Below are 23,780 nucleotides of genomic sequence, written 5' to 3'. Positions count from 1 at the left end.
ATGCATTATATGGAATCACAGGCAAAGAGAAAATTATCAAGTTATCAGGCTAAAGTGTTCTTGTCTGAAGAGCTTTCTGAGCTATTTCAAGTAATGCATTAATTTATGAAATTTGAACACTTGGTAATTCATTAACAGAAAAAAGACTATCATTAACAAAATTGGTCGCAACAGTGGTTATTCAACTCGTTCCCATCTTCCTTTTTTTGGCAGTGGAGTGATAGTAAATATTAAGCTGTGAAAATATAAGATTTAACTACCAATTGCAATGCTTTGGTGATTGGGTATGTTAAGAAAGTGTGTAGTTGGTCATTTTTGAAATGATGGTGATTTTTCCCCCCAAAATAAATAGTGATTTAAACAACTTTGGAGAGCAAGTTATAACAGATTCTCCCCAGCTGCCTCTATCTTTCAGTAGAGAACAGTTACACGCTGTTGAGAAATACATAATTCAGTTCTTGCACACTGGAAAAGCTTACTCAGCATAGCCCAAGATGTATGTTGGTTAATGGCCCAAATAAAAGTAGTACAGCATAAAAGAAAAGATTTAAAACATCGCTATTGGTTTGGCTTAGGAGTTTGGGCTTTTCGAGAGGGAAAATGGGTATGTCTTTAGCTGACATTTCTGATAGTGTCACGAGCCTTTGCAGTCATTCAGGAAGCACCTCGGTTTTCCTGCAGCTGCTTTAATTTCATCAACGTGCTTTCCATATCCTCTGGACTGCCCATCAATGTCAGATTTGCCATTTCTGTCACCCACTTCAATTATGACTGTTCAGATGGGTCTATTTATGTTTGCTGCTGGTGACAGAGAAAATGGAGTGAGGCTTAGTAGAAAATTCAGTGCGTGTTCCTGTCTTTCAGACCTCTTGGTGAAGGCAGACAGCATATCTGGGGGCACTTTTCTTTAACTATGGCCGTGTTGCTGTGTGAGTGCTTACTTGTTGAGCAAAGAAGGAACAGACTTCATCCACAACAAAATGGCCAACTTTGTTGTCAGACCATTTAGTTCTTTGGTCCTCACATGGCTGCAACTTACAACTCTAGCTAAATTCAGACAGGCCCCATGACCAGAAGAGACGTGTTTCATCCCATAGGTGTTACAAACATCAAGTGTACTGTACTGGAGTTGTTGAAGAACCACATGAGGATCGTCTCCTTGCTTTCAAAAATCAAAATAAAAGGTGTCCCATGTTCTTCCTTCTACTCTAGTGAAGAGTGAGCATGGAAAGAAGGGAGGTTACTTTCTGTCCACATGAAGAAAACCTCCAAGGTTGTAGGAGTCATTCATTGGAGAAGAGGTGGAATCCCCTTGTACTTCAAATAGAAGTGCATAGATACAACAATAGTTTTTACAGTTTACTAACAAGTTATGTAATAAATTTATCTGAGCACCGAAATGTTGACATTCCCACATCAAGAGATTCCCATAGTCTCCTTTATTTTCAGCGTGGTCTTGGTGGCAATGCCCTGTTTCTCTATTCTGGTTTCATTTGAGAGAAGTCCCAGTGCAACCTTCATGTATCTGTGCAAAGGCAGAGGTCCCAAAATGTTTGTCCTAGTTTAACATCATGAGCTTTTGAACATTCCTTCTCTCTGTGTTGCTCCAGAGAGCATTTTCGCCTCTCCTGGGCTGGGGAATTCAGGTTCATGCACACTACTGGCAAGACCTGCCGCTGGAAGTGGAATCTGAGCCCTCCTTTTGTCTTCTGATGTTCGTTTGTGTCATGTATATCTTAATAGATGTTATTCCCTAAGTTTTCAAGACAGAATTGCTGGAAATGGCACATGTGATAATTCCAGACGACTTTCCCCCTGGCCCGTTGCAGGCTGCAGTCCTTTAAAACCTTAACACTTAGAAGATGGGAGTACTTCCATAGCTACAGAAATTCCCCACTCAAACCTCAAGAACAATATAGAAGTGACCAGGCAAGTTTTGTTAGAAAATGCGGATGTAAAAGCAAGTGCTGATCCTCAGAGATATAGTGAGAGAGCATTTTGGAATACAGACATTCAATTCAGGCTGCTGACTTAATAGTTTCTATATATAAAGTTGACTGCCATAATTTCTTAAAGAAGTGCCAGCTTTCCTTTGCAACATGGAAAGTGTGGTCTATTTAAATACAATGTCATAATATATACTGTAGCAAGATGTATTGCTATAAATAATCAATCATATAACATATGTATATTTTGTGTTTAATTTTATGTGTACTTATACTACATAATATATATAGGAGCTGCAATGCACAGTCCCTTCTTTAGGGAAAGGTTTTGGAACACAGATCACTCCCCTTCTCTTGCTGTTGACGGAATGGCATATGGTGTTTTCTCATCCTGCTCGCAGAACCCAGTAGGTGGCATCTGAAAGGGGCAGTCGACGTGAGTCGACTTTCTGTGCCACTTTCTGTGGCATTTGTGCGTGGCGTTGTATTTTCTTTGTCCCCTCTTTCTTTTTTGATAGAATGACGGTACGTTCAGTAATCAGAAGTGTGAGTGAATGCCTTTGAAATGCAACGTACTTATTAAAATGTGGCTGCACATAATGGAATTGGATGTCAGGAGACATCAGCAGGAAGCCAGCATTCTTGGCACCTTCAGTGAAGTCAGACACAGCTCCCCCTTGGGTGTGCCACCCTAGAGATGCTTGTTTGGAAATGTGTTGCCTCCAAAGGTAGTCGAGTTGTTAAAACCTTCAACCAAATGGTTTATTGTTTGTTTGTTTTGTCCTTGCTCCAAGAATTAGTAGAAAATGAGCCTGTGTCTTCTGCTGGATTTGGTTGCAGTGTAGAAATCACACAGGCTTGGTAGTTTGCACATAGGAGAAGTACGGTTCTGTTGCTTGCGTTATGTTTTTTGCGACATAATGGCTGAATTATGCCTAAAATTACAGCAGAGTTGACTTGCATGTTGAGGTGGTGGCAGAGCTGTCTATTAAGCACTGTGCAGCTGGCAGTGGCTTTCCTCCCCTGGTCAAAGCGTTTGTGAGCCGCTGTTCCTGCCACAGCCGCCGTGTGCTTTGCCTTGGCACTCTCTGATGCTGTCAGCTGAGCCCACTCCTCCTCTGCCTTTTCCCCTTTGACTTCTGTGTCCTGCATTGTTTCTTTCTAAAGCAAATTGCAAAATCAGCAAGTTGGTAATGAGATTAGCGACTGTGACATTTGCCTCCAAGTGGCCACATTGTATTTCATACCCACACTGTGTCGGGCTTTGCTTGGAGAACGCTCGTCCCGTGGCTGTAGCTGTGTGTGGTGCTAACAGAGCCCAGTCCGCTTCTTAGCTGATCTTAGACTCCACTGCGATCAGGACAGCTAATGATGTTAAGCGAGCTTTATTAAGTTAGCTGATAAAGACCAAAGCTTACTCAGCTTTGGCCTTTCCATGTGGTGCTCCCCTGTCAGCTGGGAGGCTCTGGTTCAGCCATCTCCTCCCCGGTAATACCGCACGTTGCTCTGCCAGCGTGCAGTCTCTGAAGCTCTGTAATGCAGCACATGGCTTCTTGGAGAAAGCTGTAAACCTCTGCTTTTGTTTGGAATTGCTTACTGATGCAGTAAGAAACCTTTTGCGCTGAGATGTGGAGATAAGTCTTCTGGGTCCAAGTCCAGATGTGTCCGGGTGTTACTCTTTGGGTGAGCGTAGCGTGATGTTCCTTCTGCAACTGGGGAAATGATACTGAAATAAACTATCGGAGAGCCTGTAGGGTTTTTTGGAGGACGGGATTGTGCATGATAAGCACACCACAAACTTCAGCAGTATGTAAGAAATCAAATTTCCTTTATATTGGACAATGAAATATGCTTTTATAGGATCAGGGTAACTAGGTATAAAGACATTGTCTCTGGGTTGTTTTCTAAATAATTTAATGTTGTTATACACAGAGTAAATTGTCTCAGTGTTGCTACTTCCTTCTTAGATGCATGCTTTGTGTCACATTTGTATTCTGTGTGATATAGTAAAAATAATCCTTGTCAGAAGGCGTTTTATAAAGAAGCAATATTCTCAGGCTTGAAATAAACCCCAGTTCCAGTTTTTTTATTCTACATAACAGCAAAAAGAGGCTGAGTGCTGATGGAGCTGATCAGGGAGGGTTTCGAGCAGTGCGGGCAGGCTCAGGACAGCTCTGCACCACCCCAGAGGTACCGTGGCCGGGCTGCAGGCTGGTGCTGGTGCTGCGAGAAGGGGGCAGCGGCTGGGGTCCGCCTGCCTCACCCTGCAAAGCCGTGAGCAGCTGCGCAGCAAGGCCAGAACAGGCCCTGTCTGTTCCTGAAAGTGCAGCTGAAAATGTCTAGCTGGTTAGCTGCCCGGTACTAACCCTGCAAAGACTCACCACAACCAGAATTTGGCTGAAGTCAAGCAAAACTGGGAGAGTACACTCAGGTGTGAAACACTTGAAAAGTGTGTATTAATGTGCACTGGCAGAGCTGACTGCTCTCTGCTGTCCATTGTTGCTGGATTTGCTTACACTTCCAAATACCTAGAATTTGGATTTGTTAGGATTTGGAAGCGGTTCTGGGGAGCTAGGATTTTCAGTGCAGGAGCCAAAAGTTGCACACAATATCTGGTCATCAACACATGCATCTCAAAGTCCATGGTATCTGTTATTTCTGAGTCCTGAGTGAAAGACAAATTTTCATTTCTTAAATAATTTTGATGTGCTCCAGAAACTCCATAAACACAGCAGGCTGTCAAATTGCCAGAGAACTGAAACATTGTGGGTTTTTTGGTAGAATTTTCTGCTAAGAAATTTGCGCCCTGATTAAATTCGGGTATGAGCAAAGTCTTAGATGTTTTGCAGACTGCATAGTTTCTTTTGCTTGTGTGCTGATTCCGCGGGTACGCATACAGCTGAGCAGTCCAGCTCAGGGGCATAAACCTACCGGGATGTTGTGGTGCTTTTGGGCCATTCGTGCATCTCTGCCAGGGACAGCGGAGAGCCACTGAACCTGGCTGCTGTTGTACCCTGTAGAGCCTCGTAGAGTTCCCGTTGCTGCTGGGCTTTCATGTGGCTGGCTCCGTATCTCACGTTTTGAGGTGAATTAACCAATTTGTGTGGACCTTCACACTGGTTTTCAAAGAAGTTTCCAAGTGAGCCTTACATGTGCTTGTTCTTTGTGTCTTTCTCAGTAGCAGGCCTCATGTCAGGATCTCTCCCGTGCAGGGGCGCGTCTGGCGTGCTGGATCCTTGCAGCTGTGGGGAGAAAGCAGCACGGTGCCATGATGCCAGGCTGACCCCACAACATAATCTTGTGCTCGGCGGGGGTCTTCTCTGCCTGGATTGGGCACGGGAGGCTCATCCTGCCTGGCAGCATGGTGCGTCAGCCCTGCTCGTGGGCACGGTGCTTACGGAGCGAGCTGCTGCATCCCAGCCTTCAGGCTTTGGTTTCCTGGTTTCCTGGTTTCTGCAGCGTTCTGGGAAGCAGAATGCTGCACAGTGAACCAACACCCCTGCGGTTTGGTTTTGTGGGGTTGGGTGTTTTTGCTTTTGTCTTTCTCTTGCATCTAAAGATGGGAAAAAAAAAGTATATGAGTTTTCAGAATATTTAGAGCCACATTGTGTCCTCAGTGATAGTGAAAATCCTCTCGTCCTTCATTTCACTCCATTTGTATTGCTGATGGGAATTCAGAAAGCAGGAAGAATGAAGATGCACTAGGAGGTGTTTCTGCTCATTGCATTATGTCTGCAGAGCTAACCGGCATTGGAGCAGTAGGAAGGCACCATTGCCGCTTAAGTTCTGGTCCTAGTGCTCATGTACAGCACTGTTGGGGGATGATAACTACTCTCATTGCATTAACGAGAGGAATTTTAGGCTGACTTTTGCTAATAAATACAGTGTAACTGCAAATGCTGTTGTTACTTAAAGGAAGCTTTTTAAAAATTGGTTTTCTGTCAAGTATTACATGCAGGCAGCCACATTTAGTAGGGTTTTTTAGTATTACAAGTTCAAGTGAATGACTTTTAAAATAGCTTCACAGGGAACTGCCCTGTCTTTAAGTGCATTCTTTAATTGCTGCTTTTCAGTCTTCAGTGCATTTATTATATATTTCAACCAAGACATGAAATTTTTGTGTTTCAAATGAAGTCCTACTGACACTCCACCGTACTTTGTGATGTGTCTTGCAATGTCAGTTAAAGCCAGCTGCTGCAGCGTACCCATTCCTGATGGTCTGATAGCAGTATGGTATTTGTCCTTCACTTTTTCCAATTGCCAACAAACTCCAGCAGAAGCGATGCCAGGAATTTCTGAGAAAAGGGAGTGTTGTTACCAAGTTCTGCTGAAAGTGACCTTGCATTGTAACTGCCCAACCTTACAGACCATTTGTGTAGTGGGCAAAATAGTAGTTCTGTGCAAGGAAGCAAAAGGAAACTCCCCTGCAGTATCAGAAGGTGATTCTATACTAATGAGGGAGGTAAACGATTTACATACTTGGTCTGTGTGAATCCATGTGCATTATAAAAGCTTTCTAAAGGCAGCTTGTATTGACGTAGGGCTTTGCTCAGAGATGAGCAGAGTTTGCCATAGCAGTAAGCAGCAGGAGTGCAACAGGCCACTGGTCAAGTAGCAGTGTGTCAGCCAGTCTACTTCTTGCTATTTCTACAAAAATGGCTTTGCTCTGACAGTGTATATTCACTATGTACAGAGAGACTAAGGCCTGGGTCTGACAAACTTGGATTTTTCAAAATCTTAGAGACATGCCTCTATTTTAAGGGTATGCTAAATTGTCACATACAGAGCAGAGTAACGAGGTGGATAAATGTGAATCAGTGATCATGAAAAATCACGAGATGGCAATACTGCTTTGTATTGTAATACAAAGCTTATTACAAATTCAAATAATATATTTCAAATATATTTGTAATACCTAATAGTTCTGATGGAGTTATTAGACTTCCAGCTTCTCTTGTTTATTTCTGCATATTCCTTGTCCTTGTATTCAGTACCGACGATATTAGGTTTTATGCCCTTGTTTACAGAACTGTCTACAGGCAACCCTTCTGAGTCCCAGTTTGTAAACCTCCCCATGTTAGCCAGTCTGTGGGCAGAGGTAGTTTTCCTGTTTTCCCTGGGATGTGTTCTGCCCTTGCCTGACGGACTCGTCTGATGTCACCATGTAAACCACTCTCTGTTCTCCATCGGGCTCCATCCGTTCTGGCCAGAGTTCGGCTCCCCACCACCCCTCCTGTCAGCCCCAGCCGGTCCTGATGGTTGTACCAGTTCTGCCTGGTGCCTGCAGGATTTGAACTGCATACAGCTGAGCTGTTGAGCGCTACATCTCTTTGTTGGATACACAGCGGTGCAGATGCATAGAAGCAGTCTGCTACAGGAGCTCAGCAAATTTTATGGGCCCCAATGGAGTAGGGGATAAGGGAGGGAGGAAATAATAAATATATTTTTAACTGTGGTAAGGTACTGTTCTTTCTAAAGTTGTTTGTTAGAGCAGTAGTGAGTTATACTGATAACTTCTCTGTAGCTCCCCATGTCTGAGGCTCAGGTTGTGCCTGTGTCTGTGCAGAAACTTCTTAGGTGCTCAGTGATGTCCTTGCCCCATTGATTTGTTGCTTTTGCAGACACACTGAAGGCAATTCATCTGGGCACAAGCATGACTCTGCCTATTTTTTTGTTCAGAGGGACATTCTGCAAATGTCCATTGTAACTTTGCCTTTTTCGAATATTTTAGGAGTCAGACCACATTTTATGACTAATCCCATAAACGGTTCTTCATGGAAAGCTGCAGAAAATTACTTTCAAAAGCACATACTAAGATGTTTGTGGATGTTCAATAGTCAGAAAAAAAAAAAAGAAAAAGTTTGATTCATCATCAAGAATTATAACGTATAAATAAATAAAACTGTAAATGTCATCTTTTCTAACAGGTTCTATGTCCCCAGAATTGTATTGTTCTCTTGTATTGACATACTGTTATTCATATACGTATCTGCAGAGTGTAGAGTATAGAAAGGCAGCTTGTAATGAGTCCTTCTCTTTGGAAAAGGGATAGATTTGGTTTGGCTTATTGTCATTATGCCCTTGTTATCTCAGGCATAGCTGCCTCTAAATTCTATCAACCCATCTTTCTTTTGCTTGTATAACTTCTGCATTTTATTATATTTGTTCTGTGGTAAACCTGTCAGCCTGATATTCCAAGTTTCTTACAGCTGTAAAACTTATACATGCCCTCGGAAGTATCAGGTGCTATGTTAAAGGGCCAGATGAAATATCCCACAGAAAATGGTTGAAATTGTTGTTTCTGAGGGTGAAAATTTATTGTCTGCACCCTGTGTAATGCTGGAACTGAAGGATTATGAAATCATACAGCTTAATAAAAGGATGACAGTTTTTTTTTTTTTTTTTCTTGAAATATAGTTGGTGTTTCCCATGAGCCATTTAAAACTCAACTGATGTCGTAAATACAAAGAACTAGACTTAAGGACACTGTTTCTGATGACCGCTCCTAACACTGCTAAGGCTTTCCCAAGAGTTGAGCATTTAAGAGTCTATATTGGAGTGGAGGTTTCCAAAAAGCTCTAAGCCAGTGGTTTTTGTCTGTTAGTATCTCGTTCAGGCTGTCGGTCTCATCAGCACAAATAAATCACTGCAGCTTTCTGGCTCCATCTCATTTTCAGGATTTTGGAACGCTATGTCCAGGATCAGATTCCAGGTGCAACAGTCGTGGTGGAATCCATTGGTGCACGGAGGTTTGGGGACGGGTACTCTGAAGAGGATTATACAAAGTCTGACCTCATGGTCTATGCGATCGACCCGCAAACAAATCGAGCTATAATGAGGAACGAACTTTTCAAGTGAGTATATTATTTGTCACTCTTCTTATACTTCTAAGGAAAGTTTTGAAGCCTGTGGGTCTGTCGCTGTTAGTAAGTGGTTCAACACAATGGGAACAGAAAAAATCTATTGAAGCAGCTGGTGTACAACACCTACATCTACGCTACATGCAGCTTGGGAGTTTACTTCTTACTAGGTTCAGTCCATTCCCCTGAAGTGAATGGCCCCAGCATGCATGGTGTAGACCTTGCCCCATGAGAGCTTGCGATACATTTGCTTCACTCTGGAGAGCAGCTTGCAGTTTAAATTCTCTGAAGGAATTTACTTTCTATGTACCAAAACTGCTTGGTGATCTCCAGGCAAGGGCTTTGGTGCTCCAGTTATTGACCTTCAGGCTTTCTGCAGTTTCTGTTGGGAGCATATCTCTTTCATTCTTTTATTTGTAGAAACCAAAGGAGAAGAAAAGAGAGAAGGGAAGGGAAAGGAAAAGAAAAGAGGTGGTGTGTACCTGGTCCAAAGCACAGCCATCGGGACATGACCAGGGTGTGCATCTACATGCAGGAAATCAGCAGTGCTCACAGGTCCCCAGTGGGCTGGGCAGACAGATCTGCATGCGGACATCCCATCAGCTGTTAGAGATGGGGAGACTCAGTAGACAGACCACCTACATACACAATTTGATGTTATTTTGTCTTTTCGATCTATTTCCAAAGTTGCAGTTAAGTTCCAGTGTTGCATAAAAAACAAGAGGCTTTTTACTGATGGGTTTGTGCTCACAGCATGTTGACTGTGGTGGGGCCAGCTCTTGTCCCTGTGGCAGGTTTGATAGGGTGCCCCCCTGCCCGGGGTTCTGCACCTTAGCAGAGCTCCCGGGGGACACCGTGCTGACATGCAGCTCTGTTCTACGCCTGCTTGGAAAAAAAAACTTGGAGAAGCCAGGGGTTACGTAGGTAAGGAAAACAAAATTAATATAATCTCTTTGCATTATTTTTTTTTCTGAGTCATCACTAGGGGCAAGTAGGTTTTGTTACAAAATCAGTATTTCAACCCATTCAACTGCCAGGGTATCAACACGGTCACAGAACCATCTTGTTAGGAACTGTATTTTTGTTTCAGCATTCTGCATATGTATCAAAACAGGGAAGATGGTAATCAAATTCTTCCTCTAAAGCAGACACTATCTTTTGGTTTGTTTTTGCGTGAGTTTCACCTATGCATTTGCTTTTTATCTCAGTGAAAACTAGACCAGACTGCTCAATGATGGCATAAAGCAGCATGTCAGTCAGCAGCCTGTTAAGTAAATGGCTGTGAGCCATCTCAGTGAACTATGATTGAAAAAGGGCTTGTTCTCCCAAGCTCTTAATTTAGTACAGATGAATTATAGCATACTAAATCTCTGCATATATTCAGAGTTTATAGGTTGGAAAAGATCACTGTGATCAGTCTGACCTGGTATAATAAAGATCACAGGAATTCCCAGAATTAATTCTGCTTTGAGCACGTCTTTCAGCAAAGGAACTGCTGGAGAAAATCCCATCAACTACAACCTTCATGGTGTTACTGCAGTGGTAATTATTTTTACTGTCAAAAAGTAGACTTTAAAAAAAAATTAAATACGTCTAAGTGCAGTCATTGTGTTTTGCTATAACTCTGGGTGCTAGATTGAAGCACACAATTGGTGCTTTTAATTTCTCGTTCCCCCCAAAGCCTAAGATTATGATCGCATCATCCTCTTAATTTTCTTTTTTCTTTTTTGGCAAGTTCTTTGTGCTCTGCGCTCTGAGAAATGTTTTAAGTTTTTTAATCACTTAGTCTCTCTGGACCCTCTCCAGTCTTGCAGCATCTCTCTCTGAACTAGCAGTATAAAAATCTGACGCAGTTTAGCAGAGGTAGTTTTCAAAGCAGCGGCAAATAAAGAGGCAAGATAGCCTCCTTCCTTCTGCTGACCATATTTTTTTGTTTGTAGGCATCTCCAGGGTCATAAAGTCTTTTTCAGTCTAAGCAATGCATTGGGAGTTTGTGTTCACTTGTCTACTGCCAGTTCCCAGAATGGAGTGTCTTCATTTTTGGTAGCAATTTGTCCTACTTGTTATTTCTCCACTTCCACAGTTTGTAAATCCATTGAGGGCTGGGTTTTCTTCCAGTTTAGAGTATGGCTGAGGTGGGATCCCATTAGAAATACTCAAGGTCAAAAAGACATTATTCTGTGCTGTCCAGGTTCAGAAAACTTATGTGACCATGATGACAGTTGAAAATCCTCTGTCACCCTTTTGTTCCTTCCTCTCTTTGGAAAAAGCACTCTGCAACTCTAGTATTGGAATAAGAAAGTGAGCTAGTGTCTCTGCATGGAGGCAGTTTGTTCTTTCAGGTCCCTAAGAAAGATATCTTCCTGTTGCAGACTCTCTTCACGGACAGAAAATGCGTCCCTTTTATTTTGGTGCCCATTGAGAATGTAGGAGTGTCTTTGGGGATGTTCGTGTGTCCAGTGGAATACTCAGAATAGAGTTAAGATAGGTTAAAGGCAAATTTTCCAGCTCGAATGGAACGTTATTCATTCCTCTGATTTGAAAATGTATGGGATATTATCAACTTAGAAGCAATCTCATTAGAATGCTCCATGTGCCTGCTGGTGTTTTTTTTTATCATTTTATTATTATTATTATTTTTTCTCTGCCCTCTCTTCAAAAGCTTTTAAATATGTAAATCAGCACAATCTTGGGGAATGCTTCCCTGGCTTTAGGGTAGAGATGAGTAAGGGTCAGCTTACTAAAAGTAAAGGAGAGAAATGAAACAAGAGTTTTATAGCATGATATCTGAAGTTAACAAATTTTCACTGGCAGCCTCAAGAGATTTGACTCAGCTCAAATCTAAAAATAAAACCCTTCTGTGACCATCTTTCCTGGAATTTAGATCCTTAGAGGGATTACAGGACACACGGCAGTGGTGGTGTCCTCATTGGGAAGGGATTGGCAAGAACCACAAACATCCTTCTGCCAGCCAGGAATCTGCTAAGGATCTTAGCAGAAAATAGATTAATTGGCAGAGGCTTCAATTAAGAGACTGGATATGATGGGAGAAAGGTTGCAAAGTCAGAGAAGGGCCTCCAATTTTAAAAACTTAATTTAGTATTAAGGAATGTAAGTGAAAGGAGGAGACAGAAGAACTGCAGCGTGCTCTGGTTGTGCTGGAGTAATGCCAATGTGCATGCACAGGACATGCCATGCTCACCACCAGGCTATTTTGAACAGGTGATTGCCTCATGTCCAGAAGTCCCAAACATGTAGCCTAATCCCACATATTTGTATTCAGGCAAAATGGGTGGAAGACAAAAACGTGGTTTAGAAATCATCAGTAAAACAGCTGCCCTGCGTTCCTCATTGCCAGCCGGGGAAAATCTATGTTTCTCTCAAGAGATGCTGATTTTTCCCTGTCCTGTACTCTGTAAGACTGATATGCAGTGAGAGATTCATACTTCTCCTTAGGACTCTTACATCTGATTACCTGACATCTTTATTAACCAGGAACCTGTCTTGTTAGACCAAAAAATGTGTGAATAGTAACTGCTTTGATATTTCCTCCCTTTATGCCAAACTCCTATAAGGCTTTGAGGCCTCTTAGATAATACTACAGACTGAAATGATCAGCCTCGTTTTTCTTAATCTTTTATATGAAAGAAGGTTCGATTTATTAGAGCATAAAAAAGTTGAATCTAGAAAATTTGTCCTGCATATATTAGGTGGAAAATGTCCACCATTAAAAATAAAATACTTTGCCCGTCTGAATCTTTTGCGCAATGTATCATGTTTCATCATGGAGTAGGACGTGAACAGTTGAGTTACGAACCTTGTAAAACAGGGTTTGTCAAGAAAATGCTAACAGAATTTTTAAGAGAGACTTTTAAAATCTTGCAGAGATTTAGTGCTGTCCTAGCTGAAATGACGTCTTTGGCCAGCTAAAAGGATGTGTAACGTGCAGCAGTGACACCTAGTGTACAACAAAAGAATTAGAGATCCATTTGTGCTCGGTTTATAATCTTGCAAACCATCATTGCGGGTCTTCAGGCAGAGAAAAGGGATTTTTGCTTAATTACCCAGAAAATGCTTTGTAGAAGAAATCGAGGAATCAGTTGTGAATATTAGTAGAGCACAGCAGTACAAAGGGAAACAGTTCTTCAAAATGCTTTGGGTTGGTTTTGTGAGACTGCAAGTCTGTGAGTAGTCACTGCTCCTCTTTGAAGCTGGTATCACAGAACTGGTACCCAGCATTTCGCCATTTGGGATGGTTGCTCTGCGTGTCAGGAGATCCAGCTGATAGATTACACACACAGATCAGAGTGTGTCCTCTCCGAAGTTAGAAAAAAGTGGGGATGAACGAATGCTATGAGAATTTATCAGTAAATGAATTTGTCTGAGAGGAAATCAGTTCTAAGAAATGAACAGCCTTTAAGAAGTGATCTTTTAGGAGTGTAATTTGTCTTGTGATCATCCAAATGAAATAAAAGCTATTTCAGACTTCTTTTAGACATCCAGAGTTAATATGCAGAAATTGTTTCAGAATATTTTTTTTTGTCGTGTTGGTCTTTTTTTTTTTTTTTTTTTTTTTAAATCTGTGCTTTTCACAGCAATTTCTAGGAAAACCTGTGTACATGGACAGAGTGGGGATTTTGCTATAGCTTAGAGCCAGCAGGATCCTTGTCCATCCGAGTGGGTGCCTCCCACTGTGGTCTTTACGGCTAGAGTTCAAGGAAACTACTTGGCAGCTTGTGAAAGAGTCAGCCCTCACTTCCAAAGTGATCCAACAATTTTTCTTTTCCTTTGGAAATTACAGCCCTGGCCTAAACAACCCCAAAGGCAAATTTCTGCTTTTTTTTTTTTTGTCAAAGTCACATGGGAGAGTATTTTCAGTTATATGGGAAATAAGATAACTTGATTAGGATTACATTTAGCTGCTTCTCTTGAAACTGCCAATTATCAGATCACATACTGAACTTCTTCCACCACATTTGCTCTTTCAGGGACTGTTCTAGTCCTTTGCTTCGTAACTCTTCTTCAAAGTCCTCTCCTAGTGATGCACAAAATCTGAAGTTAAATGGAAGATAGACATCACTGTAGGTTACAAGCAGTGACAAGAGTTCCCAACTAGCTAATACTCCACTTTTGCCATAGGATTTAACTGTCTTAACTGTGTGTCTGGTAGGCCTACTTAATACCAGTATCTTTTTGATACCATATTGCTCCTGTAATTATTACCATTAGTCAAGATTGTTCTGGTATCTGGCAGTGTTCAGATAACCTGTGAAGTTTAAACGAAAACTTATTATTTGCAGTTAGTGCTTTTCCTTTTAGTAGAGGTGTGAAACGCCAGAAGAGGTAAACTTCATTTTATTTAAAAAAAAAAAAGTCTTGAAGGAAACAAGATTATTTTCTAAAATTTTATTCTCCTCCACCTTGCAATTCTGTATCTTTCAGGAATGTTGCTACAGGTTCCACCTAAAAAAAATCACTAATGGAGAGTTTGCTCTAAAATAGCTTGAAGCCAGTGAAAAAAAACAACATGCTGTGCCATCTTTTAAGAGATCAACAACTCAGATGTTCACTCCCACTTGAGATGAGTTCATCTTATCATTGTCCCTTGGTGTTTTCATGTTGCCATCCTTGAGAAGTCCTTAGGAAGGAGAGTTAGAAGTCTTATTCAAATAATTCAGTACATAGTATTACCACTAGGTTGTAAGAAAATAGCAGAGACATGGAGGCTAACTAGGCAGAGCAGATGCAGGAATAAGGTTCCAAATCGATGCAGCCATGTGAGGAAAGGATTATTAATCTTAGTAATTTTTCCAGATAAAAGTTTTCCATATCACCTTATTTTTAATATTGAGAGGAAGGTTAAAAAGGAACAAACTGGACGGATCACCAACCAAAAACATTACCCTAAGAAATTAAGGAAAGTCCTTTAAAAATTAGGTGCCTCTAGTTTAGTATCAAGTTCAACTTGCAGCCAGACCAGTCTTTAGGGGTGTGTGCAGGAGGGTTAGTTAATCCTCTGCACTGAAGGAGAAAGCACAAAGCAAACTGTTGGCCATGCTGTTCTCTATGGCATGGAGAACTTTTTGCCCCTAGAAATGAGAATAAGCTTCAGCTCACCGCCCCTTTTCAGTGTTTGAACTGTGTTCTGGCATTAAGTACGTTGGAGTTATCACTGACATGGGGATTATGGGGAATTACTGATATTCTTAAGCACATAAAGGAGAGGTATGTGCTTTATCAGAGCATAGTTATTAACCCAACTATGCAGTAATTCAAACACAGTTAATGAGGTTGGCTGTAATAGTTTTCTTTTGTGACACTGAAGGTTCCTTGATGGCAAACTGCTGGATATCAATAAAGAGTTCCAGCCGTACCTGGGACAGGGGGGACGCATCCTGGAGATCCGCACCCCGGACGTGGTAGCGAATGTCAAGAAGCAGGCACAAGCCGTAGGCTACACGGAAGGTGCACTCCTCGCTCTGGCTGTCATTATCATCCTCTGCTGTATGCCGGCTATTTTAATTGTTATGGTCAGCTACAGACAGTAAGTATTCTGACTCCTTTTTGTAACAGCAATGTTGTAGTAAGGATGCTACATTTCTTAGCTGAGCTGCTTTGAAAACTTTCCTTTATTGCCTGTCTACGTACAGGGAAATACTTGTAACATCCCTTCCATCACACTAGTTGGTTAAGGCTTAATGGGGACTTTGCATGAAAGAGGAGGTGCACGGGAAGTGCATCTTGTTATTCTTTCTTAAGTTGAGTTGCAGTAACTGTTCTGAAAGTCATGCTGAAACAAGATCAAAAGCCAGACATCTGAAATGCAAGTGTAGATTAAAACTGAATTCCATGCCAAAAAAATAAATAAAAAATAAAGAAAATAGTGCTGGTTAAATAAGTGAATCAAAGATCAAATTGCGTAGCTCAGGCAAAATAAGAGGAGGACTCAACTGTTTTTTTGTTTAAATCCTAAAATATTCAGTTATATATTTTCTCTATCTGTGTGCTTCTTAATTGCAAATATTTAATGAAAATTTGATTTTGTGCCATGTTAGTGCTATTCAAGTCAGCATAACCAGAAAGAACCTGCTTGATATTTTCATTTACCTTTCATAGACTCAAGAGTTTTAAGTCATGGGGCTGGTACACTAATTAAAGGATCAACATCGCTAACTAGTTCCTATGAAATGGACTGTTTCAGGTCCACTAAAAATTCTTTAGCTTATTATGAAAGATTTCTAATTCCATATGCATGTTCAGAGCAAAAAATTATCAATCATTGCAAAACCAAAACCTAAATAACTCCGTGCATCTTCCCCAGTAACAAGCTGTATTCAACTTGTGCATACATCCGTCTGTATCTCCATGCCCTTCTATCTCCATTTAAAAATCGTTGAACTAGATAGAGTGAAATATGCCCTTATCGTGGGAAACCTTTGCTCTGTAGGACCAGGCAGGATGGGGTTCCCAGAGCCATGGTGGATTTTTTCATTTGTTTTTTTGATCGTTTGTTTGCTTTTTGAGAAATGCTTTGTTGTCTGCTCCCTTCATTACATCAAGGGCAGTGAAGTGGCAGCGCCTCTGCAGGCTCCCGCTGCAGTGTTGTAGCAGTCTGTGGGAGGAGAGGGCACAGACAAGCTGATGTGCATGTGTTGCCGTAGAGCACTTACAATTTGAATGCTGCAATAGGTGTAATATAGTACAGCATTCCAGGTGGGATTTAAACGCTGCATTTTTCCTTTCTGCACTGCCATTTGGAGTTAGGAAAGTACTACGTTAGATGATTCTTTGATTCTGTGATATGTTATTCATCATTGGAAAAGCTTATCCTACACGGACAAAATAGTAGCCTGCCTGAAAGCACTCTCCATGGTGACATCAGAAAAGTAGGCAAGAACAGCCATTTTCTAATGGCTACTGCAGGTTCTTTGGACTGCGTTTACACCCCAATTTCTCCAAACAGTTTGGGTCAAAGCAGAAAATCTTTTACAGAAGTCTGGAAGTGCTCGACAAACTTCATACCAGTGGGATGGCAGCACATCTCAAAGCTGCTTTATGTCTATTGTTCATATGTAAAGTTAGCTGTTAGATTCCAGTGAGACACTACTGAACCAGCCCAACCTACCACTAGTTGGTGGTTACTGTTTTTATTATCCAAGTGGCCTGGTTCCCTAAGAAAGGTAATAGCAATATTTCTCCTTGGTGCCTGTTAGATAATCAAAGGAGACTAACAGTCTTTTAAGGGCTTTAAGGAATCTGTCTAACTTCATCAAAAATCATATTTTAGTTGTCTAGAAGTACAACTTGGAGTTGGATTCAGAGCAGACCAATCTAAACTATACCTTTATGGAAAAGGTATCAGTGAAGAGGACCAAAGAAAATAAAAGGCATTTTACTGTTAATAAATAGCAACATCATTACAGCCTTTTCCTCCTCTTTGAAAGGAGCTTCAGTATTTTTCCTGATAACACTTTGACAAAGGAGGTACTCGAGTCTGCCTTTGAGTGTAGAGATTATAAATTATACATTGTTTTATATTATTTTTATCATTAAATAAATAATAAAATTAACTGTCATAATCACAGCACATATAATGGAAATTTTTAATATTTTCTCACTGTTAAAACTTTTCATGTGCAGTAGGTGCATTTTTCAGTGCTTTCCAGACCCATGATCAAGTTAACATTCAGAGGATTAGTTTCACTTACTAAATTTTGTAAAAGTGCTACTTAAATTAAATGAGTTATCTTCTAAGTATAAAATAACCACTGTCAAAGTGCAGTTCAATGCCTACATTTATGGCTTTTGTAAACAAGCCAGAAACTCATTATTCCTTGCTATTATGTAGTGTCTTAGAAATACACTATTCAATGTAACCCCAGAAGCTAAGTATAAGTAATACACTATTAATCACAAAAAATGTCGTTTTCTTAATAGGAACTGAAAATAATGCTCTTTCACTACTGGAGACATTTTCTGTAGCATTCTCAAAACATTTTAAAGAGAGAAAGCAGTTATAAAAACACATCTCTAATAGTCTATTGGCTAACGAAATATGACAAGGTAGATCCTGGTTTTGTGTCTTTTTCTTTTCTGTCTGTATGTGTGGCAGGGATTTTTTTTCTGTAAGCCCAAAGCAATTTTCCCTGCTGTAATTCATGCTTATACCGACTGCAGAATTGTTTCAAGAGTATTGTAAATAGCAGCTAAACACTCACTGTTCAGCTCTGGAAATTACGATTCTTTAAACATGTCATTAATTCTGTAATTTTATGTGTGGAATAATTAAGTAGCATCTAGTTTATTACTCCTATTAGTTTCACTGTTTAGGACAATTGTTACAAACAGAATTAATTTAACCTTCCATTTTATCTCCTCATCTTTTTTCTGCATAACAAAACAGATTCAAAGAGTAAGTATTTATTTTCTGCTTTGTTTCTAAATGCTTGCATAGGAATTCTGAGGGCTTACTCGTGTTCAGTTTTAAAAGGATAACTGACAAGTCAGTGAGACTTACTTTCTACACTCCAGTTTGTTTCTGAACATTCCTTATGGCAAGGCTTTCGAGTGTTACGTGTATGGCCACTCAGGGCCTTTTCTTATTGCACGCTAACATGCATTTAAGATACCCCTGTTCAGGACATAGCCTGTTTCCTGCAGAGGACAGAAAAAATATTAATCCGTGTATGGTATTCCTCAAGCAAGCAACTGCATGTCAGGCTGGGGTGCAAATGAGGAACCGTAGTTTTTATTTTCTAAGTAGAAAATAGAGTTGTGTGGTTTTTCTTTCTGTTTGTTTTGTTTTGTTGCAGTGAATTTATCCATAAAAAAAATCTTAGGAAAAATGTTGAGGCTGAAATTTAGCAGTCAACTGTAATGAGAAAGGAGTTGTAAGTGATGAATTAAACTTTGCCAGAGTTTATTGTATTTAAAATTATAGTCTCTTGGCATTTGAATAAAATAGTCAAAGGAGCTTACTCTCTCTGCCGTTATCCCTGGGCAGCCAGTATAATAAACCTGCTAACAAGAGCAGTGTCAGAGCTAGCGCGTACACCAGTGCCTGGAAGTGCTTGCTGCAAAGTGGCAGTGCTGGGGTCAGGAGGTGTCTGTCCAGGGTGGGTGCCGAGATTCCCCTAAGACAGAACAAATAATGGGGAGGTGCAAAAGATGGGTAAAAATTCTCATGTTACTACTTCTCTTTGAGGATGAGAGGCAGGAATGTTCTGAAAACTGCAGGAAAAAAACATAGAAAACTTTTCATTTCAGCTTATGTTAGGGTATAGAGTGCTTCTAATTTGAGTGTATTTCTCCACCCTGCACGGCTTCCTGAAGGCGACAGGCTGAGTGCGCAAAGACTGCAAGAATCCAGATGGCCCTACCGGCAGGCAAACCAGCCAGCACCGCTGCCAACAACCTCTATGAAGAGCTTGGCGACAGCACCATGTAAGTGTTCCTTGCAATACATCAATATAATTGATAGTGACCGAAGCCATGATTCACTTTGCAGGGATACCACTTCCAGCAGTCAATGTCAAAAAAGCTTTTCTTCATGAAGGGATGTTTCTCCAGCTGTTTGGGGTTCTCCAACATCTGGAAAATAAATAGAAGTTCTCTGTAAGGAGATAAACATTTAACCTGCTAACGGGGATTTCTCTTAACGCACAGGGGAATCTTTAACAGGTTTTTAGTTGGCAAAATGCAAGGCATAACCAGATGTTTTTTCTAGAGCCTACAGCAGGCCATCGCTAAGAGGGGGAGCCAGGATGGCTCCTTTATAAAAATCCAGGCCAACATTTTCCAAAGCTGCTGACTAAACACATCTAATAAAATTGCTGCACCAAAACTTCTGTTTGTTTTTTTTTTTTCTTTTCTTGTTGTCGTTTTAAAATTAAAACCATTTTGAAAATTAAATTTAAACATAAAGGAACTATCAACATAGAGAAATGACTGGCAGTTCAATTGATACGTCTTTTACCTATTAGATGCTTGTAATATAATAACATTGCAAAGATGCCTATCTTTTCATGCCTTTGTAAGTCTGAAATTTATGGACTCCAACAACAATTTAACTCTCAATATGAGAACATTGCAGTGGAGAAGAGACAATTAATATTTGTACCGTACTGAGGGGGTGGGGCAGAGGGTGTTGCTGATCAGCTTTCCAGACTTACTCATCAATGTTTATATTTTAAAAATGGGTAACGCTGAAGAGTACAGCAATAATAATGTTTGGAGGCAGGGAGACGGAGCCACTGGTGGTGTTGAGGACTTCCAACTTCTGTATTTTCAGTCATTATTCGTTTTGTTCAGAGTGTTGAAATGTTACAGATGCCGTGATTGAGTTTATTAAATGGTAAGGAGGTGTGACAATGCCTGTCACTGCTGCTTTACCTCTTAGCCATCTGAGAGCAGGCTCTGTGCTTGAAATGATGCCAGAGCTTGAGCTTTCTTATGTAGATACAGGAGCTATACTTGAAGCAAGAATAGCTTCTCCTAACTGCTGGATTTCCTCCTATACCTTTTGCCTTTGTGAAGTGTTATTTCTGGGGCAGGAGGAGAGGAGAAAACTGTTTGACAATAGCATATAGTCACATCTTTGAATGTAAGCACTTTGACTGCAAACCAAATGGGATCACATCTGTACGCTTATACATGCAGTGAAATGCCCTGCTGGATAGAATTCCTATTTCTTTTGCATTTACTAAATTCCTACTGAAACTAACAAATGACTTCTGCTGATTTTACTGGCAGTGATATAAAGCTGATTATCAGTGGGAATTGGATGGCCCAATGGATGAATTTGCGCTTTGTACTCCAATGAATGAATACATTCTGCTAAACCCAGATCAAGCTTCATTATGCTGGGTTATTTTACCTGCAAAGATATTTTTTTATTATTTTTATTATTTATATTACTTTTTAGCACTGAAACATGTAGATGCTAATTTATAGATTTGCAAAATTGAAATTTAGGGTTAGATTTATATTCATTTTGATAAATAATAGTTTTTCATAGCACCAAAAAAAGATCCCATATTTAGAATACTTTCTCCCAGATGTCTTTGCATACAGCTATGTTAAGGAACTGATCAAACATCTATGAGTAAAAATCCTTAAAAGTTAAATGAATACCCTTAGGATTAAAAAACAAACAAATTTTAAAAAAACACACATAATTCAATAAAAATAAGTACAAATTACACATTCTTTCTATCAATTATTTGATATCAGGGCACTGGTATAACGTAGGAAATTACTCTTTAGGAAATACCTTTTATTAAATTTTGACATGAAGTTTAGTAAAATATTTCCTGTCTGTAGTTGTCCTTTCATTTGCAGTACTGCCTTGTGTCTTGTGTTCTTAATTTGGTGTTTATAGCAAATGAAGTGAAACTAAGCTCTTCAGTTTTAAATCTACCTTGTCTCATAATTTTCATTTTTCTCTGTCTGGACACATAGGCATCAGTAAGTAAGCTCATTTCATTGTCTTAATATTCGTAGCTAGTAGAAATGCTAGTTTTCCTTACCTTAGTTCCCATTAAACCTTGCAATCTGAAACTCATCTTTTATTTGTCCATTGATCAAGTACAGGAAAGACATTTACTGTGAAGTTTCAATACTTGTATTCCTCTTTGTCCTTTTGTAGGAAGTAGAGATGAAGTATGATTGCTGAACTTGAATGGTATTATTTCTGAGGCCAAATAGTCATACTAAGGTGAAAAAGAATTAAAACAATAAAATCCTTAAAATCCTGAGTGCGCACACAGGAGATTTGCTTTCTGGTCACGGACTTACAATATTAGAATTGGATGGAAGCAAAATCTTTTTTTAGTCAGCTATTTGTAATTCCTTGCTAGACAGGTACTCATCTTTCAGTTTACACAAATAGGCTTCATACTGGTGAGCTGAAAGTTTCTCATTGATTAAAATACCCATACATAAACAGAAGAAGATTTCAGGATAACCTCATCTGTGAGAGAGCTCATATGAAGCAAGGAAGGAGCTAAGAAGCTTTTGAAATAATCCATTCCAGTAGCATAAAGGTTATGTCATCTTGCATGAGCTTTCTACTGGAGGGTGTCCTTCAAGTTCAGAATCATTTATTTCTCTCGTCTCTAAATAGATGGAGGATGCTTGACCAATCTTAAAGTATGCTGCTTGAGAATGAAGAGTTAGTTTATTATTAGTGTGAAATCAATTATTTTTCATACCAACTCTACACTAGAACAGTTATCTACAGTGTATGGTTATGTTCTGCCCAAAGGCATAGTGATTTTTGGAGAACTGTAGTGCCTGAGGAAGAGTTTATTCACTAATGTAATCCTCTGTGGCTTTGCTGGGAGGGTTCACAAATGGGACAGTGAGCCCTGTATGCTGTACAGTGGTTCTTCTCGATCCTCCTGGGTCCCTATGACAAATGGGAGGCTGTAGTTTCTCTCTGTGAGTCATCTCCCAGCCAAAACAAGAAAAAAAAAATAAAAAGCAAATGTGTTCTAGTATTAACATTCAGGGGATTTTTACATATGAGTTATATAATTATATTTCCAGTTTTTTTTAGGGAATGTTTAACCACTAGAGGTTAAGTTTCCAGTAATTTAGATTGAGTAATATTTTCAGATCTATAATATATATAAAAAAAAGGGGGGGAGGGGGTGTCAAAAAATAATAATAATTTAAAAAGGAAATAAAAAATATCTGCATAATGGAGCAATCTGTCCAAGAGGTCTAATACAGCTTCTTCCAACGTTCATGTCAAAATGGAAAATATTGTTATTTTTTTCCACTATTCCTTTTTTTTTTTCAAAAGTTAAAAGAGTATGACTCAAATTTTGTAAAAATAAGAATTTTTAACTCAGAAATTTTTGGAAAACTGTTAGCTGAAGAGACTCTAAAAATAGTTTTAGTGGTAATTTTTTGTATAAATGTCATTACTCTCATGCTATGTTTTAGCTGCAGTTGCTTAAGGCAAAGGGAAGGTTTTCAATGAGGCATTCAATGCATGGGGTATTCGCAAAGTACCTAATGACAAAGGCAGTGAAGTTCCAATTGAAATGCACAAAAGCGGTAATGTTAATGTTGCCTTTACTCCCCAGTCTACCATAATGTCCCCTTACACCATCATATTCTTCCCTATAGCTTGTCTTTCAGATATACTTAAAATTTCACAGAGCTTATAGAGTAGGTATCATTTTTAGGACTGTTTTCTTGCATCTCTGTACTAGACAGAGGTCTGTTTAGGTACAATAAAATAAAATTGTATATGGCAGTGATGGAAATGCATTTTGATGCAGTCTCATCTGAACGAGGGGGGAATCATTTCTTTGAAAGTATCAAGTGCTTCACTTTTAGCTGTATCTGGAGTTGGCCAATATCCTAAATTTTTCATAGTTGGGGGGAAATAAGTTCATTTTCAGTCTCAGGTAAGCATTATTTAAAATAGGGATCTAAGGGCACTGTTTTCTAGCAGGCAGTTTGGGGATACTGATTTTTAAAGTACTGATTATCTTAAAGTTTGCTCAGTAGTGTTTGGTATTAAAAGTCTTTGAGGAAGGTAGGTTAATGAGTCACTCAGAGGTGCTAGGTAAATTCTAGAAAATGGTGAGACATCCTGCTTTTAGACTAGAAGTTAAATGTAATCTAACTACAAGGGTTTTCCGCTTGGCTAACATGATGCAGAGATGAAATCAGTACACATACAGATACTTCTGCATCAATAGATGAATCATAAATGCAAGAATTAAAGCCTGTAAAAATCAGTCTCAGAATGGTCAGAGTGCAACACGCATCTCAGCTGACTGGCTTCTGCTCCCACTGGCCTGCACCTTGCAGCTCCGAGCGTGCCTGGGGCACCTCTGACTGCCCCTGTGGCCATGGTTTCAGGCTGGCTGTCGGCTTGGAGAGCAGTTCTAGTTTTACAACTGACCTGTGGCCACTCCTCAATAGGCAATGCAGTCACACTTAAAGGCTGCCTAAC

The 23,780-nt window shown here is 40.0% G+C and overlaps 1 protein-coding gene across 3 annotated transcripts in view; it reads left to right on the top strand.

Annotated features, from left to right (window-relative positions):
- Positions 1-23,780, top strand: part of PCDH15 (protocadherin related 15) — a 353,826-nt gene that overhangs the window by 313,377 nt on the left and 16,669 nt on the right. For all 3 annotated transcript variants that reach the window (XM_035537720.1, XM_035537702.1, XM_035537711.1), the window contains exons 28-30: positions 8,624-8,800; positions 15,132-15,350; positions 19,139-19,249. In XM_035537720.1, the coding sequence (XP_035393613.1) occupies positions 8,624-8,800; positions 15,132-15,350; positions 19,139-19,249 (507 nt within the window). The remainder of the gene's footprint in view (positions 1-8,623; positions 8,801-15,131; positions 15,351-19,138; positions 19,250-23,780) is intronic.

This window comes from Cygnus atratus, chromosome 7, assembly GCF_013377495.2.
Source record: "Cygnus atratus isolate AKBS03 ecotype Queensland, Australia chromosome 7, CAtr_DNAZoo_HiC_assembly, whole genome shotgun sequence".
Taxonomy (NCBI): domain Eukaryota; kingdom Metazoa; phylum Chordata; class Aves; order Anseriformes; family Anatidae; genus Cygnus; species Cygnus atratus.
The sequence above is the reverse complement of the archived record's forward strand: the minus strand, read 5'-3'. Positions and strand labels throughout refer to the sequence as shown.